Source organism: Ambystoma mexicanum, chromosome 1p, assembly GCF_040938575.1.
Source record: "Ambystoma mexicanum isolate Mex_15411 chromosome 1p, UKY_AmexF1_1, whole genome shotgun sequence".
Lineage (NCBI taxonomy): Eukaryota > Metazoa > Chordata > Amphibia > Caudata > Ambystomatidae > Ambystoma > Ambystoma mexicanum.
In genome coordinates, this window is record NC_090921.1 from 1,345,622,751 (window position 1) to 1,345,637,907 (window position 15,157).

The 15,157-nt window shown below is 44.6% G+C and overlaps 1 protein-coding gene across 2 annotated transcripts in view; it reads left to right on the forward strand.

Moving 5' to 3' along the window:
• The window catches only part of IL11 (interleukin 11), a 36,664-nt gene extending 25,438 nt beyond the window's left edge, over positions 1-11,226 (forward strand). For both annotated transcript variants that reach the window (XM_069607021.1, XM_069607020.1), the window contains exons 2-5: positions 2,940-3,103; positions 4,037-4,123; positions 6,257-6,415; positions 8,431-11,226. In XM_069607021.1, the coding sequence (XP_069463122.1) occupies positions 2,940-3,103; positions 4,037-4,123; positions 6,257-6,415; positions 8,431-8,598 (578 nt within the window). In that variant the 3' untranslated portion in view covers positions 8,599-11,226. The remainder of the gene's footprint in view (positions 1-2,939; positions 3,104-4,036; positions 4,124-6,256; positions 6,416-8,430) is intronic.
• Positions 11,227-15,157: the final 3,931 nt, after the last annotated feature.

Consider the following 15,157-nt stretch of genomic DNA (forward strand, 5'->3'; position numbering starts at 1 on the left):
TTTTTTATGTTTAGGGGTAGCAAAGGAGACGACAGGGGTCGCAGTTGTGACCCCAGGCGAACCCTAAATGATGTCCATACCTCTAAGCCAGTAGGACTGGGGAGAATCAGTCAAGTCTCAGATAAACCAGACGCTTGACTGAATCTACATCTGACTTACCAGAGGGACGTACTGGAGCATAATATCTGTCCAGGCACCAATGAAAAAGTGGCCCACAATCGCATTGCAATTCATTGCTATCCGGAACAGACTGCTTCAGGAGGTGTTTTTGTAAAATATGTTGCAAATAATACATCTGAAAACATATTTGCTTAGTTACATTGATTAAACTGCAGTAACTTCTGAAAAAGGACCTCTTTGGCCAAAAAAGTGGTTCATTCTTCCCCCCAAAATCGAGCCCATAATAAAAGCATGGGCTGGCACTTCAAACATGGCCCAATTGCACTATGGGCCAGTCCGAGCGTGCTTGCCAGCCTCACAGCCCTCTCACCCTTTGGGGGAAATAGAACGAGCTGCCAAAGCACTATTCCATCTCTGGTCCAGCTGTCAATGATAGGGCTAGGAATTCAAATGTAGGCCATTGCATCTTCTAGGTTATTTGCAGAGTGTGTATACGCTGAACTCGGACTACTACAAAGTTCCGTCAGCCACTGTTTTCTAACAGGAAGCATTACCCATATGTCAGTTGCCCAACTGACTTCACATAACATTTCCAAAAGTTCAGAAAGTTGTCCAGTTCTTCTTATCCCGTCATAAAGCGATTACTTTAGTGTCTTCCAGACAGCAGCTGGCCACCATGCAGATGTCATGCTTATGGAAAAAGTGGAAATGGCTCACTATCACAGTATTTTAAAACCATGCACCCATTCTGTTTAGCAGAACTCTGCAAATGGCATGGAGATGGCGTCTGTAAAGCTGGGATGTGACTATTCAACAGGAAGGTGTACTTTGTGCATTCCGCTCCTCCTGAAAAGTATTCACTGCAGCACCAGAGCCCATGAAATGGGATGGGCTGAGGGCAGACAAAATACTCTCTAACAATTCGCTGGTAAAATAACTCAACGGGTTGATTGCTCGCTGCTGAGGTCTGTGTGTGATCTGCAAGTCGCAGGTCCAAAGCCACGCAAAGTTGACTCAGCCTTTCATCCTTCCGAGGTCGATAAAATTAATACAAATTTCGACTGGGTAGAACACATTTTATATAACATTGTTCCATGTAAAGTGTTTTTAATGCAGGCGCTATATAAATAACAAGATATAATTATAGTTCCAGAAACGATTTCATTTACAGAAGCATCTGCTTTGCTTCTCAGAGGACTCCCCAGGTGCAAACATTCTATAATTCCTAGAAAAGTGAAATAACCCCCTTCTTATCTACCACCACCTGCTTAAAATGCAGTTACATCTGCTTTACCCTCTTCATCGCCGTCTCTGATTTATACCACTGCTCTCTTAAGAACGACGACTAGGCACTACAATGGCCACATCTCCTACTGAAATCACAAGGAGAGGACTCCAACTTTTGTTCCTTTGTGGCTGGTAAATGAAGCACTGTAGCAACGCTAAGAGGTTAGCACCCTGTGAAACGGCTGGATTAGAGCTAGCACTATGCTTAGCTGCAGAAATGCAAAAAAAGAAGGAACTAGTGAACACGAATTCTGGATCTACGGTCGACGACTTAATCGCTCCCAAACTCAAGCATTTCAGAAAAGACACCAAGACCTTCCCTCCCCCACTTCCAGGAGCACCTTGTTTACATTCCGTAAGGTATAAACCCCCGTCAAATTCACCAGGCCCAGTATGCCTCCTGATACCCTGTGTACACTATTTTGTATGCCGATAATAAATGCTATGTTGTAAGACATTTTTCTTCCTGTAACATTAGCACCCTCTACCCGAGAATGTTGAATAAGAGAAACATGTCAGCCTAGGCGCCCTGATGCAAGGAACCGCTAGTTGTTACAACTACCCCAACCCTAACATCTGTTATGATGCTACCTGACGAGTCAAAAGGTGCAAGGAGACCACTGTAACTGATTTGTTGTTTGATTTGTTGTTTGCACTTTGTTTTTGTTTTGTTTCAAACTAAATTGTAAGAATAGACGAGGCGATAAAAGGCACTAAAGATTCAATGTCATTTTAAGAAATGCCAATAAAAACACTTTAAAATAAAAAATAAAATAAACATCTATTAGCACCTTCAGCGACGGGAGCCGGCCAGGTTTCTCCGAACCCTGGCAGAATCTACCGATGCATGCCTGGGTTCGGAGCGACCCGATTGCTCTGCGCACCTGCCCTCCAACGGCACTACTGTTTTCCCTCCTCCCCTGCCTCCACCCCAAAATCCAGCCGCTCAGCACCCCCCTTCACTCCACCAACTTCCCTTTAATGGGCTCCTCTGCCCAGTCACTCGGTCCGCTCCATCAGCTTGGCTTCCTGGTCGGGCAATGAAATGGAAGAGGGGTCCGACTGGAGCCCTGTCTTCCATTTCCATGGCGACCTGACTCCCCCCAGCCGCGGCTGGATATTTATTATATATTGCTATTATTAGCACCTCAAGGGTTTGTCTCGGGGATGCTAATAGCAATAATCCTGTGTTCTGCAGGCTTTAAAAGTAGCCCTGTGGCCCTTATCGATGGACAGGGCTCTGTTTTTTTCCCACTGCTATGTTCATGCTCAACAAACACCAAAAATAAAATAAAGTGTTTTTTTTTAAAAAAGTTAATTTTCTTTTTTGTGGGATTTATTTCCTCTGTCCAAAAATAAAAAGGCGAAGTGCTTAGCTTAGTGGGAATAATGTCAGCCATGGAAGTGGGTGTGCAAATGCATGGGTGGCCCAAGCGTGATGTCAGTCGGCCAAAGTATTACGTTTATTCTTGTTACCTAAAGAGCATCTTGCCTCCTCCTTACTGACACATCTGTCACCTCCTTTTCTCTAGACATTGGGTGTCAGCTGATCTTGGCACTGCTGAGTCTTTGGGAAGGACTGCAGGCAGCCCCCCTCTTGAAACCAAAACCTGTGGAACCTCGTGCCGAGTTGGACAGTATTCGGAAGATGACCAATCTGCTGTTGGTTGACACCAAGAAGCTCTACCACCACTTTGTAAGTGTTCGGCAGTGCGCACCGGGAGAGGTGGGAAGTTGGGTTCATTACGTCATCGACACCTGGACCTGTGGTCTTGGGTCAGGCAGGGACCTGAGCAGAATCCTGGAGTCTGCTGGTCCTCTTTGCGTTGTTGCATTCTATATTACATATAGAGAGCGTATGTGGTCATGGGACTTAGAAAGGCTCTGCAACAATGACAATACTTTTTGTTATCCTATAGTGCTTCATGCCAGGTTCCACCCACTTCTGAGCAATCTAACGGCAGGTGTTATGATCACACACTTTAATAGTTCTCAATAGTGACCTCAGAAAAATGAAGTGCTGAGATGACCCAGCCACTGCATTGGAACTTGCCAAGAGCAGTCTGACCCATGTCAGAGGCAAGTACATACATTGGGAACTGTGCACCCAGATAGTACATTGTCAATAAACGGAGGCACAGCTCTATGAGTAAATCAGGAACATTTCCAAAAGCTGGACCCAATCTGACACGTGACTGTTGCCACATCAGCCCTACTATACTTTTTGGAAGCAACGGCCTTTCAGGGCTTCTTTCAATTTATGAATAGACAAGGCTGCCAATGATAATACATTTGGTCAGCGATTGCAATGTATCAATCGAGAAATTGTTTTAGTATAATTTTCATTAATTGTTTGCTTGTGTCGCTGAGTAGCTGAGAATGGGATGCCAGAACTGGAATGGCAGGGATATTTCAAGCATGGTTAGATAGGGGTGGGTTGGTAGAGAATGTTTTCCTATAGTGGCTGGCATTGGGGGACGCCTTACTGGAAAAAGTAGAGGCTGGGTTGGCTGTGAAAAGAAAAAAGTGCTTTCAGTCCACAAAATGGCGCCAGGCTACGACTAAAGCATTGCTTACAGAAGATGAAGTTAGCAGCGGTTGATAACCAAGTTTGCTCACTCTCTTTCAGAAAGCCAAATACCCCGCCGAAGGAGAGCACAAACTCGAAACTCTGCCCACTCTGTCCATGAATGCTGTGGACCTAGCAAACATACAGGTAAGGAGCGGGGGAACCAGTTTTCTCCGTGAGATTGTGACTGTTTGTATGTAAACAAAGTTCTCAATGTATTGAGGGAATAGTAACAACCCACAACATCACCGGGTAAATGTAACCTCCTATGCCCTGCTCATGATCTCCTCTTATGCTCTGGAGGAAGCGGGTAGTGGGGCGTCTAGTAAGGTCCCCAAATCCTGGCCAACTCTACCATTGTACTCCAAGGCAACCCGTCGCCCCTCTTCTTGGAGTGAGCAGCAGAGCTTATAGGCAAAGAAGGACTCGTACAGTTGACTGCGGTGAGGGAACGTAGAATTCAAGGCTCCGAGTGGAAAACAGGCTCAAGTGAATAATACTAAAATTAGGCTTCTTTCCCTCTGCTCTGCCTTTACTGAGATTTGCTCTTCATCAAATCTTATCAGCATGGCTTCTCCCAATGCATGGGTCGTTCCTTTTTGGTGGCGCGTACCAGCAGAGGGGAACGTGCACCAATATTGTTCTTTTTCGTAGTTTAGGCGCATGCTGTTTGGAAGTAGTCTGCAATCAGCACCCTCAGCCGCCTCTACTTTCCACCACCAAACCAAGATATTCAGTACTGGGTGAGCAACCCATACTGCCAGCTTGGGGTCAGTCCTGATCGTACATTCGCAGTGCTATAGATCCGGCATCTCTACCGGCGGCACACGTATTGCAAACGTGGGGTCGGGAATACAGGTCTTACAGATAGTGGTTAAACATTAGCTTACACCTGCTTCTGACAAGGTACAGGCTGGGCCACCCCGCAGTTTGAGTTCCCTTAGGAAGCGCTCAGTAGTGCTAACATTTCACGGGAAACAGCAGTGTCAAAGTCCCTCGGGCAGCCTGAGCCACAGTCACATCTTCGGGGTCACCGGCGGAAGCCAGGGTCAGAAGAACGGACACAGGACAGAACATGACGCTCTAGCCAGGTGCCCCCCACAGTGGGAATTTAGGGATGGATGACACTTCTGTTAGTTGTATGTGACGTCAGAAAGGGAACTCGGGTCACATTCAGTTCAAGAAACATGACACAGGGGACTCTAGGTCACATACAGGGCACATGACATCACAAGCGGAAGCTGAGACGATTCCTAGCTGGGGTCCCATTCAAGGAGCATTACATCGTTGATGGCTGCCGGCTCAGTATTGCCCAGTCAGCATCACAGGCGCCTTAGTTGATGTTCAGTTGTCTCACTGGCTACCTTATAACACTTATGATTCTTGTGTTTTGCAACATGGATTCATGCATGTAAATATGTGTACAGGTAGATGAATATAACAATTGTATTGACATATATGTAATATATGCATATATAATGATAGTATATATTTGTAGATGAATCTATATTTGTTGAATTGGATTCGCCATAATAAGAATTCTTTGTCAGATGCCTATAACTTTGGTGCCTAAAAGTGTGGTAGGAAGGACAGCTGCATCTATCTATCTATCTATCTATCTATCTATCTATCTATCTATCTATCTATCTATCTATCTATCTATCTATCCATCCATCTATCTGTCTATCCATCTATCTATCTATTTAGTTCTTATATTGCGCCACTAGGCCGCAGTCCTCAGGGAGAATGCCCCAGAGTGATGGGGCACACGCAGATAGGACGAGGGGAATCTGATGCATAAGCTGTAGGTCTTACCAGCATGTCAAGGAGGTTTGTGGGATCCGAGGGAGAAAGGAGAGGGCGACATCAAATGTAAAGCTGAGGTTTTTGACCAAAAGAACAGCTAAAAGGTTGGAGCTGAGGCAGACGACCCAGAAAAGGGGGATCCAGGGAGGGAACAACAGTAACCTCTGACTTACCGGAGCTAATCATTAAAGGTTTCCAGCTCATTCAGAAAGAGAGGGCGGACATTCACGAATGAAGCTGAGAAGAAGTTGCCCCCCACTCTCTATATAAATGGGAGAGGTGCCGGGTGCCATCAGCAAACATGTAGAAAGTACAACCCATTCCCATTGTGTAGAGGGATACTGGCGGAGCCAACGTTTTCCTGCTGACTCAAATGATGGCCCTGTTTGATGCAACTATGGCACACTGAAGAATGTTGGAATATGTTCCCCTGCACCCCATTTCATTCTTCTTCTTTCTTTTCTTGTCTCGCAGGTGGCCAGTGGACTTGCCAAGCTCAGCGTGGACCTGCACATCTACCAGAGGCACTTTGACTGGCTTCGCAAGGCGGCCCACATTGTGCGGCCCCTGGACCACGAGTTTGGCACCATTCACAACGGCATTGAGAAGCTCAACAAAAGGATGGAGCACTTGGTGAGTGGCTGTCTGGGGTTGAGCACCTGGTGAGTGGCTGTCTAGAATGGAGCACCTGGTGAGTGGCTGTCTAGGTTGGAGCACTTGTGAGTGGCTGTCTAGGGTGGAGCCCCTGGCGAGTGGCTGTCTAGGGTGGAGCACCTGGTGAGTGGCTGTCTAGGGTGGAGCACTTAGTGAATGGCTGTCTAGGATGGAGCATCTGGCGAGTGGCTGTCTAGGATGGAGCACTTGGTGAGTGGCTGTCTAGGATGGAGCACCTGGCGAGTGGCTGTCTAGGGTGGAGCACCTGGCGAGTGGCTGTCTAGAGTGGAGCACCTGGCGAGTGGCTGTCTAGGGTGGAGCACTTGGCGAGTGGCTGTCTAGGATGGAGTACTTGGCGAGTGGTTGTCTAGGGTGGAGCACCTGGCGAGTGGCTGTCTAGGGTGGAGCACTTGGTGAGTGGCTGTCTAGGCTGGAGCACTTTGTGAGTGGCTGTCTAGTTGAGTTGCACTGATGATCCGTGCTTTGTGCCGCGGCTCGCTTGTCCACCGTGATCCCTTCACATTCTTGTGCATCCCATGGGCCTCTGCTTTGGCAGGAGGATACCGAATATTTATGTGCTGAAAAAAAAATTGTGATACACGTACAGTTTACTTATTTTGCCAATCCATTTTTAGTGAAATTCCTAGTCAATTTTTGGTGCATTTCCCAGTCCATTTTAGTGAATTTCCCACTCAATTTTTTGTGAATTTCTCAATGAGTTTTTGGTGAACCTCCTAGTTCATTTTACGCGTATAAAAAGTGAGGAAATTATGCCTTTTGGCCAGTTTCTCACTACACCTATCTGTTATGGTGAGAGAGCACTGGAAATGTGCCAATGGGATCTCTTACTGGGCCTCCAATCTTCCTGCTTCATCCATCAGAGTGTCAACAAAAAGTCAAGGGGACAGTTTCCTAAAAAAGCTGCTTTTGACCCATGGCATCCACTAACCAAGTGGCAGTTGTTTTTGCTCTGTTCCTTGTTTGTGCTTTTGCTCCAAAGCTTTGTGGGACCTGATCTGTGCTTGAGAAAAGAGATTCAATTCAGAAACGGTGGGAGGTATAACATGTACCACTCACTAACCCATAGCTGCCAGGTTTCCCGGTCCCATGCAGAATCTTAGTTCCAGACCTGCGTTTTTGCTGCTCTGTATGATGGGACTTGTAGGCACACCCTTGCAATAGGGAAAACTAAACTACAAGTTCCAGCATGCAATTGGAAGCAAAAAAACAGGACTGGCATGAGGTGTCATGCATGAAACTGGAAAACTTGGCAGGTAGGCTAATCAAGCTCTTTGTGATATAAAGGAAGTTTCAACCAGAGGGATCATGTAAAATGTCACAAAATAAAAAAAATAAAAATGTTGAAATAATATCAATATCCCAAAAGAAATATAACAATCAGACTTATGGGCAACCTTAGGAGAGCAATACATAAGTATATATAATATGTTACTTATATAGCGCATTAAGTGAAAGCACTTTACAGATAACATATTTACACTCACGTATCATCCCAACCGAAGTTAGGACTTATTTCTTGACCTCAGAAGGATGAAAGGCTGAGTTGGACTTGCCGGGATTCGAACCTGCGACCAGCAGATCACACATAGATCGCAGTAGGGAGCGCTCAACCCCCTGAGCTATCTGACCAGCAGTGTCGATTGGCATCGCTGTCAGGGGGTGAATGCCCACAGGAGGTACACCTTCTGGCGGGTGTAGCATAGTGAGCAGTGGTGTGACTCAACCCCTCACCATGAAACACGTAGTGCATTAACAAAATGGCAGATTTTGCCCAGTTATTTTACAGTATATGAACTCTGACTTCTTCTTGTATTTCAATATTAAGCACATCGGAAGGAATTGGGAGAATTTGCAATGCGCATGCGAAGAGCATGCCCATGTATTCAAAACGTTTGTTGTTATTTCAGTTTTCACAATCTGGGCCCTACCACGTACGCTTCTAACCCGGGTGCCTTTTTGTCTGTCGCTTTCAGATGACAAAGCTGAACTTGCAGCGGCCCAGTGACCCGGCGCTGCCACAGATGCCAACTTCTGTCACTCAATGGTCGGTGGTCCAGACCGGCCACGCCCTCTTTCACAATTTCCACCTCTTCTTGGACTGGGCGTCTCGCGTTTTGGTGGTGGTACAGGCCAGGATGTGAGAACTAGACCTTCGCCACCACTCCTCTTGACCTCTGGGAAACCTGTGCGACCCTTCAGCAAAGCCAAGTGTCTTCCATCGGTTCCCCCCCTTCCGTCCCTCGCACATAACCCTTATTAGGGTTGACTTAGGGGAGACGATGCGGGGGATCCAACACTCCATTTTTTTGTATAGATATATAATTAGTGCGCGAGAGAAATGTAGCGATTCTATACATTCTGTTAATATTTATTTATTTATTGTTTTTTTTAATTATTTCCTATGAAGTTGAACCCCATGGTGCTGAGTGTTCTGGTGTGCAAAGAGTTCCTCTGTTAGTTTGAGGAACGGGGATTAATAGGAATTGTGTTATCTTCCATTTTTTTTGTTCTGGGGAGAGACCTGGAGTGATATAAAGTGCCAAAACAAAATGTCTGACTGCTTAAACAGGAGGACAGCCTGGACAGTATAAAGTAAATCCACATCTTTATCTTTTTTCTGATCTCTTTGTCTTCCTCATACTTCCATTACCACATATTTTTCTACTCATATTCTACCGTCCCTATCTCTGTCACTCTGACCCTCTGCTCCCTCTCATGCTTTCGAGTTCTTTGCCTTTCGCTGCTCTCCTCCCTGTAATAGGACTCTGTGAAGACTTTACAAAGGTAACATCTCCCTCTAGCGGTAATTTGTGGAACTATTGACACGTGTAAAGACTAGTAGAGTTCCTGTTTGGCAAGTCCCCTATCTTGTTGCTTTTATAAGGCGAGTGCGGTTGAACCTGAGAATTCTCTGACTTGCTGGCCAAGTCTCAGATTGTTCTGGGCTGTTGCAGGGACTTTATTTTCCCGGTAATTATGTCAGGGATTCCCAATACGCTTCCCCTCATCTCACTATTTTTGTGTGATTTGCCTTAATTATCAAACCATACACAGGTAGAAATCCAAATAAAAACCAAAAAGTAAAAAAGCTGTACAGGACGTTACTTCATTATACTATGACCAATGTAAAATGTTTAAAATAAGTATATTTTTCATAAAAATCCTCAACAATTATACAAAATCAGTGATTTGGTAAAAATGTCAACCACATATCTTATAGTCGACTGAACTAAAGAGTTGATTCCCTTTGAGGATTCTCACCTCATTATTCTCACTAATTCTCAACCTAGTGTGAAGCGGACTTTCTACAACAACCAGCTGTCGCTCTCAACATAGGTGTCTGTCTTCAAAACTGTTAGCTGCTAGCCATTTGTATGTGGCGGTGCCTGTGTCTCTACCTGACGGCCAATCTACATGCCGACCTGCCTGTCAACTCGCTGGCTCACGATTTCTCTCTTCTTTGCTAATATCTTTCTCTGTCTACCTCGGCCCCCCCCCCTACATCCCCTCGTCAAGCTCTCAGTCTGCCTCCACTAGCTGTACCCTGCACCTCTCCTGTCAAGTGCCTTCATTTAGCATGTTTTCCTCTTGCCCGCCCTCCTCCCCGAATTCCCCTCACCGATCCCAGCCCCCTGGCCTTTGCACCCGGAATCTCGGCACTAAAGGGAGAAAAACACGCCAGCAGCATCGGGGTGTCTGCCCCTGAAGCCGAACATGACTGTTACAAGAGAAACTCCCCAAGATGGCTGCCTGGCTGTGTGATGTTTCATGATATTTTTTATATTGTTATTTATAATAATTTATTGAAATGTATAAAATAATGTTTTTTTTGTGTGGGTTGGTTGTGGGGAGTGTTCTTAAGAGGTGCAGTCATTTATCTCCACCACATTTCTTCCTTCGGTTTCCAAATTGGAGACTGGTGTTTGTGGGAACTGCGCACCTTCACTTTATCGCTCCCTTGCACCCCCTTATTAAGGATATGTTGATGTTCCCGCTCTTCGCATTTGAGTTCATGGGTGGAGCGATTGTTCGCAGGTATCGTCCAAACAATGACTGTAATCCAGAATCGATTTTTTTCTCACCGAGCCCTGCACGCCACCAGCTGCACCCCAATCGCCTGGCTTCAACTCGAGTCTGTTCAAGATGGCGGCGGAAGATGCTTCTCATGGATTTCTAGATGACTCCCTGGGCACTGCAATTCTTCTGACTTGAGAGGAGACATGTATACATTTTACCAGAAATGTGATGCTTCTTCAATTGACCCTCATCCCCCAAATGAAAACACCAATGGCCAGTGCTTGTCAGAGAGCGACCAAAGTATATTCAACAAGTGAATGTTTTTTTTCTAAATTCTCTCTCGAACAGGGCCGTGTCCTAATGCAATTTAAGAGACTATCACGAAAACTCCTCGCAGTAGAGGGATACACAAATCGCAGAATGTGTGCAGAAACAGGACTGTGTTGACTTCTCTTCTGTCCCTGGACTGAAAATGCACTGTGTTCATAGCAACAACTTTGCTCACCCAGTACAAAAATGAAGCGATTTTTGCTGTCGAATCTTCGACGGATTAAGGATTGGTGCTTTCCAGCCATGCCAATATTGATTCCTGACTGTTGGTATTTATAAGAGCGTTTTTTCTCCACCCTCAGTGTAAATTATTTTATTTATAAATGTTATAATTTGAAATGTAGGTATTTATTGTTAGAATGTAGGTAGGCCTCATTTTTTATATGAACAATTTGAATAAAAAAAATGGCTGAAACCTGGAATTTGTTTTTTGCTTCCTTTCACCTGGGCTTGGGAGGGAACTATTTGGGGCGGGGATGAACATTCTTCTGGTTACCTGTTTCCTACATAAAGTGATAATACACCTTATGAAGCTTTCTGTGCATCCAGTTCAGAAGTATGTTATGGCATGTTATGTTATAACTCTTGGTACATGTACCCCAGAGGGTGTTTCAGAGCCCATGCCCAGGCTTGAAGATGGCGCAAACGTGGAGTGAAGGAGTTCCATAGCAGGCTTATTGCTTACGTAAATTGCAGCTTTGTACATGGGGCCTGATAAACAGCATGGGGTTGAGGGGTTTTCCAACGGTTAAAGGTTCACCATTTTCCAGAAGGCCGCCGGTAGTTTATTCCAGAACTGGGCAATCAAAGTCATCAGTATTCAGCCTCCTTTTGTGTCGCTTTTGACTTTGACGGCACTGATCAGACTGGGCTTGTGTCATCTGAGTAGGGGGTTGTCTTCGGTATGGGGCAGACGCCATTATCCTAGGCTTGGCCTTTCCCCAATAGGCAGTATGTGCCGGATTAAAAACACCTTAAAATCGTCTCTGAGACAGTAGAGGTTGTTCACCTCTGCACGATGGATAGCCAGAGAAGTCAACGCACAGGGAGGTCGCACAATCAAACATCAATAGGATGATGGCCTTTGTTCATGATCATTTTTGTAATGTTCTTGCTGTTCTGCGGGTAATCATTTCACAGGTCATTGCACATTGCACAGGTTTCTCCAACTTGGGAGATCAGTTCCCTAAATGGTAAGTCTTCATAAAAACTCACTTGCATATGTTTGCCTCCTGAGGTCATGGAAAGGGCTGAGTCAATGTTGTATAGCCAGTTAAAAAGCATGTTTTAAGGAGCAAGGGTTTTAATTTGCACGACTACCGGTGTGTCCCACTGAGGGTCAATTTGCTTTGCAGAATCAAAGCAAGAGTGTGTTTAAAAAATACAAGATGGAGTTCTGCTAACTCTTATTCCGCCAGCTGCGGATCCACTGTCTAGATGGGACGCCCAGCAGAAGTGTCCTAATAATCCTCGCTAGAAGTGTATGTTCATCATGGAAGGGGAGAGCAAGCAGACCTGTGTGGGCCTCCAAAGTCAACATATTTTGTCACATAAAAATGCTTACCCTGGCCTGTGAAGTGTGATCTTTAAAGAAGTACTCAATATACTCCTTGGGCCTTCCCTCCGGAACTATTCTGCTGCGCACCCTTGCAGTAGAGAAACTGATCACTACGTCAAAGGTGGCCACACAATTAAAATGAATAGGGAACAAAGGGCTGCTAATTGATTTTAAACAATGGGCATTTTTTGTCATTTCTTTCAATATGATATATTTATATTCCATGTATTGCTTGTGGTGTCGAGAATGCTACTGTGTAATTATGATTTTCCCTTGAAAAGTAGCATTTGGACCAGTCAAATTTCCTTCTCCGTTCAGTCACACATCATACTGAAACCAAACCAACTAAGAGATCATTGCAACAGTTTGTTGCATCCCCCGGGGAAGAAGAGAATATTTGTATTTAAGTTTTTGATTTTGGTATTGCACTGCATGGCACCTCTTGAGTGCCTCAGAGCGATTACAGAGAGTGATACGCAAAGGAGACTGCGAGAGCAGATTAGCAGAGGTGCTCATTGGCCAGGTGTAATTACCCCAGGGCTTGAAGCCTCATCTTCATGTCAATCGCCTTGTTAGCAAAGCCTTCTTGTGGACGAATGCATGAAGTCTTAGCATGTGCCGCTTTGTGGAGGGTGGCGGAGTTACATTTGAGACATGAGCAGTGTCAGCATAAAGGGCTAGATTTGTAGGAAGGGCATAGCAGGGGCTTTGGGCAACGCAGCCAAGTCCCCAGACCTTTCTGAAACTCAAGGAAGAGGGTCCCACGTCTTGGATAAGTCATGAGGTATCTCAGGAGGAAGACGTGTCCTACTTCTCTTGCTGTAATGTGTGTCAAGTATATATAATAGTTGTTGTTTTAGCTGAGACATAATTAGGATCCTTCTAAAGATGCTGGCAGGTGGGATGTCACCACTGCAAAGACCGAATCAGTGTATGAGGAAGCTGCAGGAGCGGGGGAGCACCTGTGGAAAGACGTAGGTGGTAAAACCGTACTTGGGGTTTGCCTTCACTGGGGAAGTGTATGGGAGGGATTAGTCAAATAGCCCGGCCCAAGTGGCAAACTCTGTTTCTGGAACTGTGGGTGAACCCCGGGAGCCAGATCAGATGAATGGTGATGGTGCAGAGGTAGCAATGGGCACGTGAGCAGGATCTTAGTTTCCGGGCTGTTATAGCTGGACTTAATCAGCTGCATTCAGTGCTGGTTATGTTTCAGGCAATTATTTTCCACTGAGTGATGATCACTAAAAAAAAAAGACAGGTGCTCCAAAATAACCCGCACTTGTGATTCTAAATTACAAGAACTGTCTATGCAGCTATTGGGGTGCTAATTGCATTGCACCTGTTCTAATACTCAACAGTGTAAATAATTCCGCTCTTAGGCAAACCAATGCACTGATAAGTAACTGTTTTACCTGAAAAAACACAAAGGAATAAAGAAACCATAAATACAAAATAATTAATATCAATATTTCTTCCTCATTACACTTGATGTGTGAAGTAATTTTCGGTATTAGCAGCACCAAAATAAACAACACATACAAATGAAATTAGTGTGCCAATCAAAAATAAATAGATGGGGAAACAAATGTAAAAAAAATAAAATAAATAAATAAATAAGCACTAATCCGTGCTGTCAGCGCCACAATGCCCTTGGATTTTGTGTGCTTAATAAATATAATAAATAAATAAATAAATCATAATGTACTGAATGTATCTGCATAAAAATTATGGTTTACGGAAGCCGATAGCTCATACCTAATTACTCAGGACGTCTTTCCATAAACAAACATAGTTTTGATTTACACTCAATGGTTTACGTTCTCTCATTGTAACCCAAATGTTTAGATTCTCTCCACATAGCCAACACGTGTTTCGCACTTGGCGCAAAATAAAAGCTTTCCCCGGCGAGAGCTTCTTCAGGGCCTTCCAAAAATGAGCCAATAATATTTGATACAAGATTGTACTCCACTGAATTTACAGTTGCAGAGAAGATAATGTGATACCCGGCTCACTGCCTCGATGATCACTAAGTCTGATAATGAAAGTGGGTGCGACTGCTGCACATGCTCTCAATACTGTTGCAGATTTCAAGCAGGCCTGGCAGAGGAGCCATTTTCATACAGAAGATGGTCAGAGAAAGAGCTGACCCCTGGGGTATCCAACAGGTGGTTCTGGAAATTGTGGACCCCAGATTGATTTGGGATCTGGGGCTATGTAAAAAAAAAAAAGATGCAAACTATGTTATGACTGTCTCTCAGTTGCCCACAAACGTCTTGAGGTGGCTGAGCAGCAGTTTGTGGTGTATGGCATTTACAATGTCTGTCCAGTATAAATAGCACACATGTTCCGCTTTAATCTAGAGCATTAAGTAGCTATTCTGTGACTTTCACCAGTATAATAGTGACAAGTCCACTGTTTGCCTTCGTAGACGGAGCCAATGAGTAGCCCCTGGCGCCACTCTGAACAAAAGTACACATTTTGATTGAAAATTCAAGTTGCCATGGGAATATTCCCCATTGCTATGTGTATGAATATCCAGCCTTACTTTTCAGTGGTCTATTCTTTGACAGAAATGTCAAACCCTTTGCCAGAATATTCTGAGAAATTAGCATATTGCCACATGACTGAAAATGCTGATCAAATTGTGAAGTTCTATGCCATAGAATCTTAATTTATTTAGACATAATTCTGAATTGAATAGCTAGAGTTTGCAGGATAAATAAATTTGTACTCGTTCTAAATTCTAGGTGTAAGCGGAAATGTGAATGTATTCCAACAGGGCAAACTGACTCCCT